This window comes from Aptenodytes patagonicus, chromosome 5 (assembly GCF_965638725.1).
Source record: "Aptenodytes patagonicus chromosome 5, bAptPat1.pri.cur, whole genome shotgun sequence".
In the NCBI taxonomy this organism is placed as follows: domain Eukaryota; kingdom Metazoa; phylum Chordata; class Aves; order Sphenisciformes; family Spheniscidae; genus Aptenodytes; species Aptenodytes patagonicus.
The window spans coordinates 14498015-14520704 of NC_134953.1; the positions used below are offsets into that span (position 1 = coordinate 14498015).

Sequence of the window (22690 nt, forward strand, 5' to 3'; positions counted from 1 at the left end):
GAGGCATATTGTTTAAGACTGGCTTCTTAAAATATACGTTATATGTCTTTTTTCTTAATGATTATTTTTCTGCCACAGGTGCTCTCAGCAGCACCATAACGCTCTGCCATTTTTGGGGTCTCTGTGAGTACAGGGAGCAGCCAGCTTGCAGAATCAGCTTCTGTGATTAGCTGACATGCATAGTATGATAAGTCTTATTTGCCAATCAACGTCCGTGAATGTTAGAAATGGGTATAAACATACACAGTATTCATGTGTATATTTTAAAGATGGCACTGGAGCACAAGGCTTGATAACTTCAAGTGAAGTGCAAAGGTGTCTAAAAATCAACTTGAGCTCTCTTCCTGAGCTGGGCCAAATATAAGTGATGCACTAGATGTATGTAAACAAAAGACTATTTTAACTTTGAGTTTGTAATAGATTTTCATGCCAAATTCAGACTTGGTGTAATTTAACAGATACAGGTAGCTTTCCTGGAGTTGCATATGCTACACCAACTGAATTTGTCCTGCCACATTCAAAGTCCCCTGAATTTCAGAAGTATCTGTTACTAAACTTCACTGCAGGATAGTGGAAAAAAACGACTTCACATTCACTAGCTTCATTCAGAATAATGAATAAATTCATTGAAGATTAAGTAATTGCAGTTACAGTGGAAAGACTTGACAGGGACACACAGAATTCACGCAAGTGATGTGTGACAGTTCAGATATAGAAATGATGCTAGCTGAAAAATAAGCCGTGCTTCTAGCTTTCAGCACAGTAACAGCCCCAGTGTCATAGCAGAGATTTGTTTTGTGCTGCTTCAACAGGAGGTGGAGAAAGACAGACCTTTACATCATCTTTTATTCTGTTGATTTCTGTGTAAATTTTTAGAAAATCAGGTACTTCCAGCTATACACAGTACAAAGCCCCGTCCTACAACCGGATCTATATAACTGAACGCTTTTTTCTGGGTGGAGTCCTGTTTAAATCAGCGAAGCTTCACATAAATGCAAGGATATGTCCAGGTGATAATTTATAGGATTGGGGTTCCACGCTATATTTTTGTCAAGAACTTGTGTTATATGTAAAACCCACCTGATCTTCGATATTGTGCATCTTCCATGCAGTACGACACTGCATTGGGCAATATGCCTTCTTGGGTTATTTCATATGTGTATAATATATACACAAATAAAAAGTATCACCTGCAAATAATATCTGGAATGTGAAAGACACAAAATGTAAACATTTTATTTGGCAGTTGTTTCAAACAGGTGAATAAATAAATGGAAAAGTACATCTTAATATTCTTTATAGCAACAGATGCAGTTGCACGCATATTTACATATTGTGGATGCAAAGAACAGTTAATTTAATTTCTTTTTGTTAAAAAATGCAACTTCCAACACCACTAGACTTGACAATTAAAGATGAAGATACTAGTAATACTTTGTTCTAGCAATCTCAACTTTTAAAGGCATTCATTTGGAAGTAAGATAAGAGAGTCATCATGCATTTAGTTCATTTTGTCCAGTTATGGTAGAAAGTCTGATGTAATCTCAGAATTATGAGTGTCATGCGCTTAAGTCAACTATGACATGTTTATAAATCAATGTAGTTCCCTTAAAACTTGAAGCAAAGAGAAAATCTCGTTTATCGATGGAGACATGTATGAAAGATCTTGGTGCCTGTACGTTTAATTCTTGAAACTTCACAAATTTTGCCTTTTCAGCATCCCAATAATAGACTTGAGTGAAAGAATAATCACTTCCAAGAATGGCATATTGATAACTACTTATCTGAAGCGGTTGGAATACCATTGACCCTCGGGATGGCATCCTTTGTAAATCCAGAAATGCTGAACCACCCCATTTCATTACTTTAGAGTCCCCAATAAATCTTGTTAAGCAAATGTATACATCCTCTTTCACTTTGAAATGTTTCACTGCATATGCATCTTCCATATCTTGGATATCAAAACGCTTAACAAATTCATTTGTTCCTTTGTTCCATTGATATATTACAGGTCTTTGGGAACTACTTGACAGAATTAAATGTGGTTTGCCGGATATTTCAAGATACTCGACATCAGTATCTCTGTACCAGGCGTGCAGAGACTGATGGGAATAAAATCCATTCCCATTCCATTTGTAAACCGTGGTGAAACCAGCTTTTGAACTGTCTGCAACAACAAAATACCAGTCTTCAGCAATCCTGAAAGTTTCAATGTCATTGGGTTTTCGGATTTTAAGGATCTCAATATCTTGAATTTTTATAAACTTATTAGCAAAAATATCTCTTTTATATATGTGGGAGCCTCCAAACAGCTGCGCGACAATGACATACAGCTGACTCTCAATAACTATAGGTTTACACACAACAGTTGAAGTACCTATAAAAACAAAAGTAAAAGACAGGGTTAGCACCACTTTTTGGATCAGCTGTTGTAATGTTATTTGTCGAGCAGTGTTCATACCTGTAATGTTGTCATAATTCCTGAACATCACTTCTACGTGGTCCCATTCAAGAAAGATGCATTTTCCAGTAAAAGGCTGCGCAATAACCACATGTTCGTCATTCATGTATGAGAAAGTATCTACTGACAGAGATTGGTATGGCAGGGACTGATAAACTTCAAATTCTGTAAAAGTGCACACAACATATGATAATTACAGAGATACTTCCCATGCGGTACTGAAAAAACATCTGTTTAACAGATACCAATTTATTACAAATTACAGTATTTCATCCTAGTCAAATTTTCCTGTTGATAAAGCAGCACTGCAACTTGTTTTTCAATCTTTCTCAATTTAAGGAGGTGCTGTTTTATGTCCCAGTTCTTCAAATCCTTATATAGCATATTAAAGTCTGAGTAGAAGCTGCAATACAAGACCCCACTCCCAAGCGATTCGCATGTCAGACTTACACCTGCACAGAATTCATATTGATTTTAGTGGAAGTTCCATCCAGTATGCAGACTTCCTGCAAAAATGGACCCTAGAATAAAAAAATATATAGCTTTGACTTTAATTTAACAAGATTAAATAATTTGAAGCACATTACCTGTAATAATGCAATCAAATTCTTTCGGAGAGAGGCTATTGATTTTGCGCTTCTTATATTCTGGTGGGCTTTCACAGTAGATGTCTTCAACTGTTGCATTGGTGCTGCCCAGCCATTCCACTAACCACTTCAGTTTGCAGTCACAATTAAATGCATTGCCTCGAAGATCTCTACAACAAATAAATCATGCATTGAAAATAAGTAGTCAGCTGATGTATTCCTCCTTGCAGGACAGCAACAAACTGGGCTCTTGTTAAATAGGTGCCCTCTTGCTTATTCTCAATTGATGCCTTCCTGGCTTAATTTGTCCTGACACGTAGTTAAATCTACATATCAGAACCCGCACAGATTTAATTCTATTAAGGAAATCAAGGAGAACTTAACTTCATAATCAGTAGGAAATTTTTGTTGGTTTCCCCAAGCATACAGGTACACAAAATCCTACCAAACTGTTGGCCCCATATTTCGGGAGGTTGTTTCTTTTGGGTTAGCCTTTCTCAGTAAGAGCATTCTAGATAACAAAACCGGAATTAATGTAACCTTATGGTCAGCCAGTCAGTATTTACTATCTCCTTTAGATATACTCATTTAGGGCTTTAGGAGACACAAGCAAAGGAGTTCTGTTCAAGTCCTTTACAGCTGTCTTTGGTCAGATTTCAGATCGTAGGTACAGGAACGGGCAAGCGCCAGGACCAGACTGTGTAACCAGCTGGCCACGATCAGTCGTGCCAAGTAATGCTACCAGATACACGGACCGTCTCCACAGCTCACTGCTGCAGCTCTACACTATGAATTCAGCCTACCTTGTTAATACAGGGAGCAGGGAAAGGATGTTCTGCGCTTGCTCATTATCCCAAATCGGATGAACCAGAATTTCGTGTGTTGTAAACAGGACATATTTCAGGGAAGCAACTATAGGATTTATCTGTTTATCTATATTTTGTATTTTTACTGGTATTTAAGTTTTATATTTAAACAAGTTCATGTTTTGGTTTAGTTGCAATTAGATTTAGAATGGGATATGGTACTTACTAACACATGCTTTTGTGATAAAAGATAGCCTTCCCAGAATTTATTTGCACATAGAAATGTTACTCCATTAAATATCTTCCACTCTCCCCTCATGCCATGCTCTCTCATGCATCCCTGAGGATACTTCCTTCTTACTCACTAAGTCTTAATGAACATGCAGCTCTCTTACATAACTACTAACAATATTACATATCTTCATAACGGGTGGAACATTCAAAACTAAAGCAAATTATCAACAACAGTAGACAAAAACCAAGCCTACCCATATTGGGTAGTCTCTACCCAGTAATAAGATCCCATTACTGGCTATCGGTTTGAATGGATACTCAGAATGTCCTCTAAAATCATCTCTTTATATTTGTAGTATAATTAATAGATTAATTAATTGCTTTCTTACACATTTGTTAAAGAATCCAAGCCTTTGAATATGTCTTTTGGAAGCGATTGGAGATTATTATTTGCGAGACTCCTGTAAAAGAAGACACTTCAGTATCAGTGCTAGTTCATGAAATGACACATTTTTGCAAGGTGTAATACTGGGGGGGGGCTTTTTCTTAAGGTAAAGAACCCTGGTATTCTCCAGCACTTAGTTCTAAAAGATTGCTTTTAAGAATAGCTCATTTACTTTGTGACCCTTTCTCCCGCTAAAATGCCATGCCTCCTTCTGCTTTCTGACTCTTCAGCAGCCTTGCAGCATTTACAATACTTCACTTAGCAGTGTAAAAAGTGCAACCACCTCTGGTGTTTTGCCAACACCATTATTTTAAAACAATTAGTCATGATTGGATCTACTGATGTTTTCCTTACAAGATACCAATACATGGTGTTCATATTACTGCAATTTCCCCACTTTCTTGTATCTCTTCTGGAAGCAAAATCTTAACGCTAGGTTTCATTCTGTTGGACTTAGGCTTAGCTCATAGTTTTTGGAAATATGCGGTAATAGACAAGAAATTGCTGATCAGCATCAATTTCTTTCCAGGAATGTGTGTGTGTGTGTGTGTGAGTACGTATGTGTGAGACCAGCAAAAAATTGCCATTAATTCCCAATTTTTAATGTTGGGAAAACTCATTTAAATTCAGTGAATATTCTAGCTAGTAAAAATGACAAGGAAATGCAGGCAAGCTTTGAACAAGCAATATATTACATTTCAGTCAGACACGTCTGTGTGAGTCCACCAAAGGTCTGGGTTCTCTGGGATGTCACTGAGGGCATGACAGGAAAGGAATAATGTTGTAGGGTGTAGCTTATGCCTCTTTTGATTAACAAAATTATTTACTACTTATAAGAAGAAATGAAAATGGAAAGAAATCATTGTAGTTTAAGATCCTGGTTAGAATCTGTAGAATTCTTAGAAGACTTAGAATCTCTTCTGTTTTCACTTGTAAACGTAAGGGTTATTTTTTAACTACAATTTCTCTAGCCAAGCAAAGCCACTTAGGCATATACTTAAATTCAAGAACAGGCCCAGACGTACTCTGTCTACTGCCTCATTTAAAATTGTGTTTGCCTTATTAGGAACAGTAAATACAGGATGATGCCATTAGTCTGGTCTGACTTCACCACTTTCAAAGTATATCTGATTGTAACACTGTTTGGTGTATGTATCGTGTGCTTCACTTATGCTTAATTTTACACTCAAGAGCAATTCTTTAAAAGTCAGGTAACTTTCATGGAGAAAGCTAAGCAGACTTGCAAGCTGAGGCAGGTTTAATGCCCTATATATTCTTTATGACCCGGATTATAGCAAACGGAAAGGGATGATGTGCTTGGAAGTAGCAGTGGTTCAGCACTACCATGGGAATATGACTGACAGAAACCTTTACACAAGGTTGACGCATTTGCCAATTTTTGGATGAAAATTATGCATTTTATATTCCACTGTTAAAAGCATACTTATATGTTAGAAAACACTGGCTTGCCTAGGTGGTGCTGTACATGGTATTTGGTTTATAGTAAGAGAGTAAAGGTTGAATCAAACATGCAGTTAAACTTATGGTCGCATTTCTGAAAGAAATGCAATCAAAAATATATATTGTGAATAGAAATTATTTTCCAATCCTAAGTGTAAGATTTTGACATTAAATTAGTAAATTCATTAAAAAATGCTGTTTTTCTTTAATTTTCCTTTTCTTAAATCTGCTCTGAGCACAACATGAATTGTGTTGCATAACAATAAATACTATTTTACAGTAAGGACACACTGTAATTATCAAAGTTAATTGCATTATAAAAATACAAATGTTTGGATAGCTTACTGCATTGCAAAAGTTATGTTGTAAAAAGGAAGCAGAATAAATAGAACAAAGTTCCTCTTCTCCTGTAACTTCATGGAACTCATTTGTATGCTTATTTACTATGATCCTTTTTAATGTATTTTACGTACACAAGTACTCTTCTGTTTCTTAAATGAGAAATGCCTCAGGGTGCCAAATGATTATTCTTAATGTGTATGTGCAATTTTCCCCAGAGGGTGGGGAGTGGTTCTGCAAGCAGATTAAACTAGTCACATTCTGTGGTTAATGGACCTGCCTTTGCAGTTATTTTCTGCAAATTTCGCATTGTCTTCACGAATAGTGCTCCATGCGCAATAGCAGCATGATGCACAAATATATGTCCCAAAAATGTGCATGCAACCACATGCAAACCGCAGTGGCTCCTATCTTTTGCGTATGTTTTCTCTTACGAAACTGCTGAAGCATCCCCAGAAACCAATGTAACAGGCAAGACAAGATGTTACTCTTGGATTATATGCTCTGTGGAGAAGAAACTGTGCCTTCCTCTGTGTTAGAAAAGCAATTTGCTCACTGGCAGCAACAGCTACTAAATAAGTAAATGAATATGATAAATAATGTACTGGACCCATTTGTGAATATAAAGCTGTGCACATATAAATATGTGCATAAACATTTTGAAGAAAGGGTCACAGTTACCAGCCTTATCCAATTATCTGCCTTTTTTAACAATACTATAATTATGCCTATACATCTAATATGGATTTTTATGGGATGTGCACAGCCTGTTTATATACTGTTTTCCCTCTCCTCTCTCTTTCCTCTTCCTCAGACCTAGAGCCATTCTATAAGTAACTTTATATACATGAGTAGTCGCAGTAGGCTCGGTTTCAGCCAGCTGTGAGTCTTGTCTATTCTGACCAAAAAGGGATGAGTAAAGTGTTTCATGATACATTTACTATGTGGTGAAGGATGTGGTGAATTGCAATTCAACTATTATATTTATGCATTAACTATTTAAAATGGAACCTTTGCTTTCTCTCCTGTGCCAAAATATATGAAAGAAGATGTTAAATGACCCTGTTTCAAACCCTCTTGGAGGTTATTGTGTTAAGGCCAAAAGGTCAGAATCCACTCCCCTGCCTATGGCACACCCACCAAGATATATGCTTCAGAATGCAAATGCTCAGAGCTGGGTATAATCCCATGTCAGTCACACCCCAAATGTTTTAGCTTCCTTCTCTCACATCGTTTTTGTATTTTTTATGTTTTCTTACAGTACATATTGTATTTTCAATAAATTTATCAATTGCTAAAATAAAATTATTGTTAAAAGATAAACTTGATGTAAGATAAAGAGACAAAAGCCTGTCTAAAAACTGTCTTGCTAGCTCAGAGCATGAGGATGCTACTCTTGTGTTTGCAGTGAAATGTTGCAGGTATTTGTTGCCAGTGTGCGTTTCACCTGCTGAGCACAGCGTGAGAAATGCCTCCGCTGGTGTGAGCATGGGAAGCACTGCTCCTAACAGCCACATTAGCATCCAGAGTGCCTTTGACTAATTTCCCCTCTCGTCTAACGCAGCGAGGGGGCTGCAGCACGTCAGAGGGCAAGGGTCTGGCTGTGTTTCCAGGATAGCCGAAGGGCTGAGCAGCAACACGAGGAATGTTAAGCAGACCCCAGTGTCAGTGTGTGACAGATCCTGACCATGGGACGCTCTGGCTTGCATGCAGGAGAGGACAGGGTGCAATGCAGGGCTTCGAAGCCGATCCTGTTGAAGCCTAAAGGCTGATATGCCCTGTAGTTAAGTAGAAGTGGAGCAGTAAGTCATAAGTGCGTCTTGTTGCAACTCTTCTATTTAAAATTGTTCAGGGTGGGAATTTTCAAATTTGATTTGGTCCAATTCTGCTGGGTACGGGTACTGGCTGAAGGGGACACGGGTACAGACAGTGATGGCTGGTCCCAGGAACGGCCGTAATATTCTCCTGGATCCACACCAGACTGGGGTACCTGGGAAGAAGTGTGTGTCCACCCCTCAGCCTCGCACCACCCTGGCACCTCAGCGCTGACCACAGCTCCCACCTTCCTCCTCTCCAGGTCCCAAACTGGGACTCACCTTGTCAGTGCCAAGCTTCCTGACCCATCCTGTTTTCTCCCTGCTCCTACATGCACAGCTGGAAATCCCCAGTGCTCTGAGCAGAGAAAGTTGGGGAGCTACTGCCAAACATGTACCGCTTGGAAGCTGTTTGGGTCTCTGCCTTCTACACACACCACAGTTTGGAAGTCTTTGGTGGAAACACAAAGATTAACATTGTAATTAAATTACTATTAATACTGCTTAAACAAATGTGAACAGCTATATATCAAAATGCGAAATTAAACAACACAGTGGTTCAGTTACTACATTAAATATACCAAGCAATATATTCAACCACTTTACTTACAGGTGAATTAAAGATTTCAGTCCTCTGAAAGTATTTCTTGAAATTGACTTAATGCTGTTGTTCTCTATGAACCTGTAACGGGTCGTAAAGTCATTCTGGTCAAAGCAATGCCTGGAACTTGGAAGCCCACCCACTCTATTCAATAATGCCAGGAAATATACTTTTGTCCACTCACAAATATTCTAGATGAGGAAGGCCCATGAAAGCATCATCACTAATAACATCAAAAGTGTTGGATGTAAACAATCTGTGTAAAGAGATGCAAAACAAAAGACCATTAGGTTACTAGCATCTTTAGAGAACGGTTCAGCAAGCCATGGTAGGCCAAATTTCCACTGCCTGGTTTCATGGTTTTGTCTGTGCAAGCACTACAGGATCATAAGGCTGACATATTGCACCATAGTCTGGTGCAAAGGGAAGGACCCAGCAAGTCCTTGCTTTGCATACTGGGACCATCTGATAAAATTCCATTGACTTCTGTGGGATGTAAACGTGGGTTTATTATGCCAGTAAAACAATGGGATTGTACAAGCGCCACTGGAGACATACTTGGATGACAATGAAATGTTCAAGTACTACAGAGGACTAAACTGATTTGAAGAACACTTACTTTTGATGACAACATAGGGAAAGTATCCAGCTGGTTAGCCAGACATCAGGTTGAATTTGCACCACTGACGGGCAGGAAAATCCCTTAACTTACGAGTTAAACTTGTGAGCATATTTGACCTGAGGGTACTGAGAAGTTACTGAGAAAAAAATGGAAAATCCCTTAATTTAGTCAGTGTTCAAATCAGAACTATTTTTAAGACCACATTATACCTGCTGAAGATAGCTCTTAGTGTGTGCATGTATTTTTCATCCATCTAGCAGTAAAACTACCAGCAACACATTTAATTTTATGTAATTTTGTAAGCATTAAAAGTGGACTAGCATCGATTTTTCTAGCTTTATTTATGCTTGTCAGCCATGTTTGCATTTGTCCATTTTAATTCAGCTCTGGACTGCCACACCCGTAATATGGTGAGGCATTGTCAAGTACGATGAACTTTACTTTACCCCAGTGGAATACTAGATGCACATCTATATTTTATTCAGTTGGACCTGATGGATAAATACATTTATACTATGACATCCTTAGGCATTCAGGAATTCAAGATTTCCAAGTATGAATTAATACAGTCAATGAGTTAATCTCTTATTTTGAAGTTTGCGTTAAGAATAAATTGCAGTTGATTTATTTTCTCACTTCGCTATTGCAGACTGTGCTTCTTCCACTTTAAATATGTTCCTATATATGTACGAAAAATATAAGCAGGAAATTCTTCCTTTTGTTAGAAACAATGAATACTTCTCTTTCTTAGAGGAAATAAGTGTGTTTGTAAAATCTCTGAACCAGAAGACCAATTTAGTAAATCTGCTGCCTGCAACTAATTTTACTTTTTTGATGTGATTTCACTGGATAGTTTTTCCTTTTCTGCACTCTACCCTCCTTGTAATTTAAAGAACAGGATGGTATCTCTTTAAATAGTATAGCTATTTTAGAGATTGCCAGGCTTATAGCATAGGTCTTGCACTTGGTGAGCTCATTTGCCTCCCATCTCGTACCTCCCCCCAATGGCTGTATCATGCGTATCTGATGCACAAAGCGGCTTTTCTCCCACTCTCTGACCTCAAACACCAGATTTGCTTGATCTGTGACCCACCAGCTAGCTATTTCTGGGGACAGAGGCTGAAGATACTGCACTGTGGCTAGGGACTATATTGCTTAGAAGGAACTGTACGCTGCTAGCAGGTACGGATCCTGGTGTCATGATTACCTCCCTTCTTTCTATGGGCTTTCATGTCATCAGTTTATAAGGGCACCCTCAGCACATTGCTGATACGCAGAATTACGAGTGCAGGAGATTTTCTTGACATTTAGGGAACGCTCCTGCTGGCACTTCACCGTAGCTGTGTAGATCCTTCGTATTTTTGTTGTCACATGAAGAGCACAGAGCATACCATCCCTACTATTCAAGAAGAAAAGCTCTCCTGGCCTGGGACTTAGGAGTAGTGTTTGGCACAATGAGACCATGACTTTTCCAGAGACTGCTGCCGTTACGACAGTAAATACAGTAGCAAATAATAATAGCGGCAGATATATTCCACTCTTAGAAATGTGTGACTGGCATACTGGAGATACCAAGTTACATTTGGACTCTAAAAATGCAATGCTGGAGACTATTATGTAAAAATACGTATAGGTTGCTAAATCTTGCTATTGGCTAAATTAAACCTACCAATACAGCTATAATCATGCAAAGCTAAAACTTACTTTAATTTTTAATTAACCTGAGTTTTCCATATTCTTATTTCCCTTGCTGTCTTCTGCCAAAGGTGGAAATTTTTCTTTCCCACTTACAAACTGGAGTATTGGCCCCACAGATACAATCCTGCTCTTATGGTCTGTGTTTAAGAAGTCATTTGCCTTAGATCAGCAGCCTGACTTTCCAAAGATGGCAAGCAGCTCAGCTACCATTTAGAAATATATCTGGAAAAGTGTTCAGCAGTATTTTTAGAAATGCTAGGTAGCAGAAGTAAGTCATCTGTGGATTGTTTGCACCATTTTAACAGATCTCTCATCGAAGCCCATAATGGAACAAAACCTGCCTTTCTGGGGTCAGAGCTTTTGTTGCAGCATTGATTAGCAGCAGCTTAGAACGTGCGTTTCAGTGAAGTATACAGCAGATCATGCAAATTATTACCATTACTAAAAACACCAAAAGCCATTGCCAGAGACACAGACCCCACTGTGCCGGGCACTGTAATAACTCAAAATAAAAAGACTGTGTCTGTCCTACTCCACCCTACCCAATTCTGCCTCCCCTGGCAGTGCGATTGCTAAGTGTAGGTGGCACATCGTAGCCAAGAGAGATGATGTCCTACTCACTCTCTTCAGATACAAGCTCCACCAATGCTGCTATTGCTTTTTTCTTTCCCTTTGAAAGGCCCATTGCAGGAATTATGTGGAATGTGTCCCTTTTGTGATCTGTGACCACCTGGGAAAAGCTTCTCCGGAATAAAGCACCATGGAAAAGCATTTAGGTTTCCATAGTAACTGCATTTACCTATTTACCCTGTATCCAAAATTGTACAGTACGTCTGCACCTCCTTATCAGCTCCACTTGAGGTAGCAGAGTACAGCTAGGGTCAGGGCTTCAGCTATCAGTGCACCAGCAGTTTAATGTAACAGCCGTAGGGCTCCAATACGCCAACATTACACCTCTGACCACATCCAGAGTGCACGGGAAGCCAGTCTGGGACAGACGTCCAATTTTTATTTTGATCACATCGGGGAGTCTGTCTTGCCGGATTTCTGAGACAAATCTGGGTGTGTGTCAGGCTGGCAGCACATCCACTATAAACAGTTCAGGTTACACCCCCTCTACCTCTGTATAGCTCGCAATTATATAATCGTATGCCCACATTTCTAGGAAAGCCTGTGAGCCTGTAAAAATCCTATATAGAAATGCTTCTAATGTTTAAAGATCCTAAAATATTCTCTTTCTGCTTATACCTCATCGCAGTATTTGGTTTTGAAATAACTGCTTAAATTTTTTTAATTGGAAGAAAATCTTCACTACTTTTTTGGGTTTTTTTCAAAGAACATGAAATAACAAATAGGGTCAAATCCAGGCACTATGAAGGCAAAACTCCCACTGAAGTGACTAAACTTCCACAGAAGTCAATAGCAATTTTACATGGAAAGGGACTTCAGGACCTGTCCCACTGCAATGAAGGGCCTGATCTGAGGGGTTCTGAGCTCACAGTCGATGGGAGTTGCAAATGGGCAGCTTTATATTGGGATCAGGCCCCAGGACTGCAGAAAAGAAACAAGAATAGTTGTTGCAATGCTCAAATCCCTACTGTAATGTTAATTAAAGTATAATAAAGATCACATACGTTCTGTCACCGAAAGCTTCAGCATGTAATCATTCAAAGTAGCACTGACAACAGATAGCCTTGCAAAATACTAAGTAGATACACTTTGAAAAAAATTAAACATGCACTATCTTTCAAATTGCTAAAAAGTCTTATATTTTGTCATCTAATAAATCTTCTCTTGCTGTTTCTTATAAAATTAATACTGAGACCTTTTCTATAATATTTATGGTTACATATACATTTCATAACAAAAATTGTATCATATAAATATTTCTCACAGAAGCTGCAGAGATGGTGTGAGCAAAAAACTCCCTTCTGGGATTTTAGTAAAAGCAGATCTCACAAAGGATCTGGAAAGAAGAAAAGAACAACCTTATATTAATGTAGTCTCATATATTTGTGGTTATAATACTGATCTGGTCATCACAGAGAAATTTATTTATATAAGTAAAAAAAACAAATCAAAACAAAAAAAATGAATGTTACAGGTTTCATGTAGTATAGAAGAAGGTATAAAATGGGATGTGTGCACATACACAGACAGACAGACAGATGAAAGAGATGTAAAAATCAGGATTCAAGGATGCAGCACAATTTTAACACATTAGCTGATGATTCTGAATGCTGGAGGTACTCCCTGCAGCAAGCATCCTTCTGTATGCACTGAAAACACCACACATCCTAGTTAATTTTAAATCATAAATTAAATAACCAAATGCTTACAGCCCTTACAGTGAGATAACATCAGGCGGAACGCTGCGAGGAATAGATCTGGCATTTTCACATAAAGCATTATCTTTGGTACAAGTACACCAGGCAGGACATTTTGGCTTCACTGGTTTCTTCCCTTCAGTCAGCAAAAGCACAGATAAAAGGCATAAGAAATAAGCAATTCTTCTACAGGGTCTGCTGGCATTTCCCATTCTTTTGATCCACTCTCGTTCCAGCCAGTTGAAAGAATATCCCAAAACATGAACAGGGGTTCTTTATTCAGCCATTGGATGTCTTTCTGGAAGTCCAGGTCAATATTTGTCTCTGCTTTCCCAACCCTTTTCTTTCTCTTTCACTCTGTTTTTGTAGACAGAAACCTGCAGCTGATCTGTATGTTTCCACTCACTCAGGCAACGTACTGCTCAGAGAAGAGACCTGCGAGGTGCTGTAAGATGGGGAAAATCCAACCGGCTGAAGGGAAAAAAAAAAAAAAAAGGAAAAAAAAAAAAAAGACTTGCATCACCACAAAAACACTGAGCGCAACACAGCATTAGATTGCAAAGTGATGTAACTGAGAAATACACTGCTTTCTGTTTTCACAGGGAGGCCCTTTCCCTGTTACCAAAAATAGTACAGCATTATGTTTTGCTGGTGGGTGGGTGAGTGGGTGTGGGGTGGAGTGTATGTGTGTGTGGGGAGAAATCAGTCATCTCTTACTGGATCCCTACAACCTAGTGAACCTTTGAGAATTATGCTTCACATATTGCAAGCAGCAGAACTAACGGCAGTATCCACAGGAAAATGAAATCGAGTGAAACCATCAAAAGCATTGCTGCAAAAGCTGTTAGATTAATTTTTATCCTTAGCCCTTATTACACATATTTGTACCACTGAAAAACAAAACAAGCTGCCACACATGGAAAATATTACAATGTATGAGAGAATGCCTACAACTGTCATTCCTAAACAAAATATTTTCTCATGCAAAATAGAACCCAACTGCTTTGTGTCTTTTTTTTTTTTTTTAGAAAAAGAACCATTCTTATTTGTTACATGTTTTCTGAGCTGGTTAGATAAAGTGACTGTTCAAAATGGACAACATTAATTAAGAGTTCAAGTTAAAAAATTTATTTGCTTGCAGACTGGTTTAGTCATTTTAGATGGAAAAAAGAAAATTGTTATTTAAACACCAGCTATGTTAAACCTGTAGTTATGAATGGACCTTCTTTGAAAAGTGACAGGGTAGGGTAATAATGAATCTTTACAGTACTGCCTGGAGGCTGCAATTGAAATTAGTGCTAGGTGCAGTATGAATACTCTGTAAGAAACAGTCCTCAGCCTGAAGACTTTACAGTAAACTACATTAAATATTTTATAGGGAACTTAAGCAGCACCTAAGTGTTATTCTATAAAGAACAGTAAGACAAAACTAATGAATGCCAAATAGCTGGAAAGCCATATGGGATGATTTTATTTTTTCCGATATAGGATTGCTATTAGAAGAGTTCTGCAAACTTTAATAGGTCTTGACAGTTCCCTGTCAGACTGGCAGCGCTGTTTGCGTTACACAGATCACAAAGTCTACTAGGGTCGACCCGACGGTATGGAAGTTTAAATACAGTCATGCTCACTATTGGCTCCTTCACGTAGGTGCTGTCTCCTCACCAGGAGACACCTGTAAGCCAGAAGATCTCTCTTCACTGCCGGTTACTCCTCCTTTGATTCCACATGGCCCATTGCTCCTGCTCTACAGGCCATGAAATCTCAAGACCAACACCAGGCCATGCGTGTCTTCCTCAGGAACCAGCAAGGCCCACCGCATACCCAGATATGGGTGCCCAGTGGGAATTTCAGATGCTACGCGTGGAAGATGGCAAAGGTGGACAACAGCCTGCAAAACTGCAAGAAACTCAGCGTACGGGCACTAGGCAGGACCCCAACATTGCGGAGTCCTTGCCTGGGCGGTGGCTGAGGTCTGTCTCCCTGGGTTGAGAGGAGACCAGCAGAGCTCACACCCGGTGGTGGGACTGCATCCTCTGAGGGACTGGGGATGGCGAGAAATGGCCAGAAAGCTTTCAGAGGCAGAGGACTGCCACCGAAGGCCCTGCTGGGGGAGGACTCCAGTGCCTGTGCATTGGCATGCTCCCCACCTGGCACCCGTGCCTGTGGAAAAGGGCAGCTTGCGCTTTCTCAGCTCCCTCGCTCTCTGCAGTGTGTTTTTTTTAAAGCTCTTTATTAATTTAAGTGCGGGCCCATGTTTTTGCTCATAAGGAAATCTTCCCTGTCAGCAGTCTCTCCTGAAGCAGGATTGACTTCAACTAGGAGTGACACAGAGCTGCGTTATTTCTGAGTCCTTCCACCTTCTGTAGGAAAATGGTACAGAATTACAGTAACCAAAGCACTGAAATCATTATAAAGCAAATGTTGATGCCTTCCCCTGGGTATAAAGGTTACTTCTTGCTCTGGAAATGATCTAATTGTACGACTGAGAAGGGAGCTGGATTTGTGGGACTTGCATAAGTAGGGTACACTATCTTCTCCCCTCTGAGATGTTCAAAAGCACAGACTTTGGTGAGGTGAGAACAGAAAATTCTCTAACTTTTTGCTGAAAGAGAAGAGGCCTGTTGTTTGTTTGTTTATTCCTGGCAAAGCTACCCATTGCCATGGCAATATTTTGCCATTGATGGTGTAACCCCATGTTTCATTTCCTTCGGCTCATTCACTGAAATCCACCATCAATTACTTAGGCATTTCTTTTTAGTTAATACTCCAGCCATATTGTGAACCTCCTGAAAACTTTGCAGCGTAGCGGTTTTGCAGTAACAAAAGCACATTCTGCAGCAGGGCAGTAACGTGACTCCAGTTTTGTCCGTGCAGAGAACCGTCTGGAAGTTAGTCTTCTATTCCAAACTACATGCCAAAACAACCGCTTTTCCCAAAATTGCAAATATTATGAATATTTATAACAGCTCTGTCAAAAGAGAGGCATAAATCACATTTTCCAGGGTCCTTTCATGCCAAGCTCAGTATCTCGTTTCTTGCCATGCAGTAGTTCAAAAACAAACTGGTTCGTGGATTTCCAGTGGCATAGCTGCTCTCCAGTCATTGCAACATTTGGCTCACCCTTTACCTATGCCATCACTGTTTGTTTTCTGGCTAACAGAGCAGGCGATTGCCTGCTGCGCCCACATCCGAGCGCCTGCCTCTAGGTGATTGCGAGCTTGTTTTCGCTGGCGTTTCAGGTACCGATCAGGCACAACGTGATTCAAAATTTATTTAGTTTTCTTTCAGCAGGAGGGCTCGCGTTACTCGCTCTGCTTCCCGTCGTTTGACAACATTTTAGCTGAAAAATCTCCACCTTGCCGTGCAACGGAGCTGCTCGCCGGCGGACATGTTCCAGTACGGGCAGGGATATACTGTGCTTCTGGCTGCCGCTGCGGCCTCGGTTTCGGTACCGAGCAGGCCAGCAGGTCCCGACGCGGACCGAAGCGAGGCCGCCCGCACGGCTGCCCGGCCGCCTGGGCCGCGGCTGCGGGGGCCGGACGGGGCTGCCCCCGCCCGCGCCGGGGCGGGCGGGCGGCCCGGTATCCCGGCAACCCGCCGCGCCGCAGCCCCGCTCCCGCCCGCCGCTGCCGCGCGCTGCCCTGCCCCGGCGGGCGCCTGCCGGGCCCTGGCCTGCTCTCCCGCCGTGCCGCTTCGTTTTAGCCAGAGCAGGTCTGAGGAGAAGCCCCCGAGGAGAAGGCGGCATGGAGGGAGGGCGGCGTGCGCCCTGCCTTCCCTTTCGCCTTCCCCCCGCTCCTCCGGTGCCCTCTTTGAATACTTACGTGAATACTTCTGTGAGTAAACCTGTTGGCTAAAATATTTGAGGAAAGCAAACACAGTCAGAACATAGAGCCAAAAATTATTTTTAAAAATATTTAATACCTTTTTTGGGGATTAACTCTGCTCCACTGACTCTATTTGCGTTTTTGCATTAGCCCAATATGTTTTCATTACCAACATATGACAAAGTTTTAATAAGCTTCCTGTGGTTTCATACTGACTACGTTTCCCTGTGCAGATACATACACTGTTACAGTTATCCTTTATTTCATCCCGCTTCTCTGTGCTCAGGATGAGCTGCCTGCACCTATGTGGCCTAATCCCAAAGCCACTGACGGTGATGGCGAGACTTTAGTGAACTTTACTGCGCTTGGTGTTAAGCCCGTAATATTACACTGCACGGATGCGCAGTAGTCGGAATGACGCCCCAATATTCATGAGTCTCCTAAAGAACAAAACGTTCTCATTGCTATGTTACCACTGTGTTTGGAGCAGAAGGATTTTGAGATCAAAGGCTCCTACAAACATCTCATGAGCCTGAGTTTTCGCCCTCCCAGTGCCACCCTTTTAACAAATTCTGCAGCAAATGGCAAATTTAAAGCAGCTGAGACCGAGGCTGTACTTTCAATAAACAAAACTAAGTCTTGTGAATTCTAAACAGTTCTGAAAAGACTACGCTTCCTGGTGGATCTGGCAGCAAGAGCCATTGCCAGGAAGAAGCCTTCTGCAGGTTAGGCATAAAACTCGAGATGCCTTTACAACAGCTCATAGCACAGACTAGCTTGGGAATGATCACAGCGCTGCCTAGAACTTTTTATTTGTAAAGTTCTTCTGACTTCGCCCTGTCCTCGTCTATACAGGTCTGTATTATGGATATCCTTCTTCAAACCACAGGAGTTTCATTAAAAGCAGAACAACCAGGCCAGTCCCTGTGTCAAAAAGCTGAGGAAATGGCTACTTAATTGCTGCCAACTTTAGAGGAAAGAAAAACTCAGAGGGTGGTCTCCTTTCCCTTGCATAAAGTAGCCAGTTCACAGTTCACCCTGGAGTTAGAAGCGATCACTTCTGAAGAAAGTCAGGTCTTAGCTCTCATGGCCAAAATTGCATGGTGATGCAGAACACCTACTCCACTGAGCATATCCTGGTGAGTGTGCAGGTGGCTCTAGGACTGCTTGCTGGCTTAGGTACACCAGAATTTGACCAATGACAAAAAGTATGTCAGGAGAGATGTCTGTTACCTGAACTGTCATTCTTTAAGAAAAACAGATGTGCAATGTATTTCATCCAAAGAAGCTAGGCAAAATTATTCTATGTTTAGGTTTTATTTTGTTACAACCAAGGACTTCCGACATCATTATGATTCTTGATGCTTTATTTTCAATTGTAGCTTTTTAAATAGTAGAGAATATTAGAAATTACCTCAGAAGACACTTTAAAGCTATAGGATTTCTACCCCTTGTGATTTTTGAAAGGCTCTCTCAGGGTGGGAGGGACCTAGGGAGGACACCTCATCCAACCTCCTGGGTAACCAAGAGGGATAAAGGCTAAGAAGCTAGATATGAAGTATCCAAAATGTACTACGTTTTGATATCACATGACTTTTAAACCAGTACCACAAAACTTTAAGGACCTAATCCATCATCTTTGAACAGCTGATATTGACAACACTGCTAATGTTAAGTGTTTTCACACGTTCAGTGGGATGACGGTTCATTCCAGTCTGATTCTCTTCTAAGGCAGGCAGCTAAGTGCCACAGCTTGGTAACTTCACCTTATGCAAATAAAGAAATAGAAAAGAACAAACTATCAAACAGAAAAATCCATTAACTGTCCTTCATGGACATAACCTCAACTACTGGATTGGCCCTTCACTATGAGAAAGACCCCATAAATCCTATCAATCTTGTTGTGTATTGACTCCCAGTTTCCTCTGGGGTTGTCTATTCCTGCTCCTCCGAATGAGATTGGATCCCAGCCTGTATAAATCCCAGAGCTGGGATTCCTCAGCTCTTCCCTAGCTCCTGCATTCTGTTTTCCAGCAGAGTGGGACCAGTTGCTTTCTCAGGTTTTTAAAAGACTCATAAGCTTTGTTACAAAGCAGTATACTTTGCAGCACATAACCCAGTAGCACAAAGTTAACTGCTTTCCTCAATACTACCCACTTTTCTCCGGACCTGAACAAATAGTTCCTGCTTTGTTTCTATTGTCTGTGTTTTGCCTTGAAAATGCTGACAATGGATATTTAGAGATGGAGGGAAATGAAAAGAGCAAGCATACAAGCTCAAGAGCAAACAAGAGCCCAATTCAAAGATGTGTGAAGCTGTGCTACTTCCTGGTTCACAGCAGGAACTGAGACCACACCTAATATAGAGGGAAGTATTAAAGGAAACAATAAAAAAGAACATCAGGTTTTCACTTGCTGCAGTGAAATGCACTTTCTCAATCTTTCAAGAAAACTTTCGAGAAAAATTGCCAGTAGTTAATTTATCCTCCGGGAAGATCAACATCTCATGTGTGCAAGGTTGGAAACGGGGACACTTTTCAGCCAGACAACATGCCCATCCACTTCAGTGGAACTGACATCAGACTCATCACCTAGTGTGCATCCTACCGTAAGATTAAAGTGCCCTCTATAGGAACCTCTCAGGGAAGAAAAGTAGTCTTCAAATGTGCAAGTTACTTTTCTGCCTTTTTTTCCCTACATAGCCTGATCAGATATTAAAAGCATGATACTACTGAAAAGCTATCGTTAATTTATAATTGGAAATGGACTCGTGCCTTCTGAAGAAACTGACGTGGTGATATTGAGAACGTAGTTCTGTGCAACGCTTTCTTTAATGGGATGGTTTCCCTCTTCGCCACTCTGCCACGGGCTCTTGGTTCTGCCCTCTTCCACAGCTCGCTACCAGCGTCTCTGTCTCTAATGCTATTCTCTAAACTGGATTAAATAAATGATCTGGTAAAAGAACAAAAAATAAGTAAAACCCTAAACAAGCCCAAATCCTTCCAAAACAAAAGAAAAATTGCTAGAGCCAGAACAAGCAGCTGAGGACACAAGCGGGCAGGGAATATTGGCTTCGCTGTTAGAGAAAATGTATAGGGAGCCACACGTTTGAGGGGCAGTTTCATATTACAAATGCCTAAAAACATTTAAATGAACCATAGGACAGAACTGGTGACAAACTACCTCAGTCTGGACCAAATAGGACAAAATATGAACCTCATAAAATGCCCCAGTATTTATCTAGCATTGTTTAAAAGTTATCATCTAACTGGAGGACAGACCCTCAAGAGGAGTATACAGACGCTTGATAGTTATGATATCCACTCTGCCAGCCCCTTGCACTATTTATTAATTTCGTAGTTGTTCATAGGAGGTATCCTTCATGCCTACAGTAAAAATACAGAGGGATAGAAAAACCAGTCCAGTAAGAACCCTGTATCCGAAACAAAATGTCCCAGATTTTCTAGCATGAGCAAGTGCTTTCTACAGACCCAAAACAACATACCACTGTCAGTGTAGCTAAATGCCATTTAATTGGCAGCTAGAAAAGTCTGTAATACATTTCTTCATGGAAAAATGTTTGAGCTCTTCCAGTTTGCCAAGATGCTAATTAAAAACAGACGGTGTGTTATAAAATCTTTCCTTGACCTGTGCTATCTTACATTGCCCTTCTGTACTTTTTTCATGGCATTGGCTCCCTGCAGAATTATTCTAATCTTTATAAACTTGTATTTAATTTTCCTTGTCATGTTGTGGACAGAAAAAAGTAACTAAATGTTATTTATTTAAATGTACATAGGAAATTTATTTGTTACATGGCAGAGATAACAGGCTTTTGAGGAGAGAATCTTTACTTGTTAAAAACAGAAGGTTTCTACGTCCTGAATAATTCACGATGAAAGAAATCTTAGTGCCACTGAAGTCACTGAAATAGTTCAAGTAAAAGCCTCGCTGGAGTGCCACTGACATAATGAATTGCACAATGAGAAGGATGTGCTCCATCAAACGCATATTATTGTTTCATCATAGCTAATCAAAATGCTTTACAAAGCTGGGATTTGGATCAGCGCTGAACCATTTTAAGGGGTCGTTGGTGATAGCTCCACAAGTGTATTTTAGTGACGTTTTTATTGTTCGTAACAATCCAAGAAATTTGGAAAAACACCTTATTTTGGTAAGAGTTAATCCCTTTTACCTCACGCAAATACTAGATCTGACACCCCACCCCACCCTATGGCGGGCACTCTGCCACTGCACAAAGCCCAACACAGATTCTCTGTCAGATAGGATACCACACCAAGCTGAACTCCCCGGTCCCTTTTCCTTACGAACCACATGCCCCTGCAGAGGAGACTTTGGAGGGCTGAAGAAGTCTATCACATCTGTTTGCTCATATGCCAATATGCTATTTACTCAGTACGGCTTTAAGAAAGGATTTGCTCTTTTGGCTGTTGGCTCTCTCCCTCTGCAGTGGAAGACCAAAACCAACACAACATCGTATCTAAGAACTGGGTGTAGTTTTTCATGTAATTTTCAGCTCTTTAGCAACAGAGAGATACATGTTTTAGTTATGACTGCTCAGAAGCTAAAGGATTTTCCCTACCTTGTGTATGGTAACATTCACATTTTGAGCTTATAATGCTTTCTGTATATCACTTTTCTAAGACAATAATCCAAATTCCATACAGATTACTTTCTTTTAGACACCAATCACTTCTAGGCATCTGCAAGTTTCCACTGTTGCTGCCCTTGTGATTTAGGCAAAGAGTCATTAAAACTGGAGGGCCTAATTCCCAGCCTCAATGTAATATATCAGTAAGAAGTAATAAGCTCCTTCATGAAGCAATATAGCTCCCCAGCTAAATAAATGGCACACACTACTGATTAAACAAAGGCACATGTGGCTTTTTTTCCTAAACCTTTTTTAAAGCAAATGGATGAATACATGAGAGAAAGAGAGGAGAAGAAAACAGGAGTGGGAACTCAGAGAGTCATAGAAACATCACAGAAGTGAAGATCTTGGACCCCAGGCATTGGAAAGGGGGTCCTGAGAATCTTCTCTAGAGAACTTCTTGGAGCGAGCATTGGCTTAAAAGAGCTTGGAGCCGCAAATAGTCTCCGGCTGCTTGATTTGCTCTTCATTCAGGGAAATGAATGCTGTACATTCTTTGCAAATAAAGACTGAATCAAAGGTACCTGATTCCATTAACAATTTATTTTCCTAAACAGAACAATCTGAAAGATAATGACTTTTTAGATAACTACTCAGGTCAGAAGTAGTAATAATGCTCACTCTATGTTTCTGACACTTCTGCCTCCCCTCAGGGAGGCATATCTCCCTTCATATACACATTATGTGTATTAAGATCTCTCTCTCTCAAGAGCTATATATAGCTTCTATTCACAGGCGGGCACCACAACCACTTATTCATTCTTTTCATGCTTTACCTGCTGTTTTCAAGGCTGCCC

At 40.4% G+C, this 22690-nt stretch overlaps 1 protein-coding gene across 4 annotated transcripts in view; it reads right to left on the reverse strand.

Moving 5' to 3' along the window:
- Positions 1 to 1211: 1211 nt before the first annotated feature.
- The window catches only part of LGI1 (leucine rich glioma inactivated 1), a 31301-nt gene continuing 9822 nt past the window's right edge, over positions 1212 to 22690 (reverse strand). For all 4 annotated transcript variants that reach the window (XM_076338758.1, XM_076338759.1, XM_076338760.1 and 1 more), the window contains 8 exons: positions 13417 to 13866; positions 12963 to 13034; positions 8933 to 9004; positions 8758 to 8829; positions 4478 to 4549; positions 3049 to 3218; positions 2462 to 2626; positions 1212 to 2377 (listed from right to left, as the gene is read on the reverse strand). In XM_076338758.1, coding sequence (XP_076194873.1) covers positions 1560 to 2377; positions 2462 to 2626; positions 3049 to 3218; positions 4478 to 4549; positions 8758 to 8829; positions 8933 to 9004; positions 12963 to 13034; positions 13417 to 13607 — 1632 coding nt within the window. In that variant the 5' untranslated portion in view covers positions 13608 to 13866 and the 3' untranslated portion in view covers positions 1212 to 1559. The remainder of the gene's footprint in view (positions 2378 to 2461; positions 2627 to 3048; positions 3219 to 4477; positions 4550 to 8757; positions 8830 to 8932; positions 9005 to 12962; positions 13035 to 13416; positions 13867 to 22690) is intronic.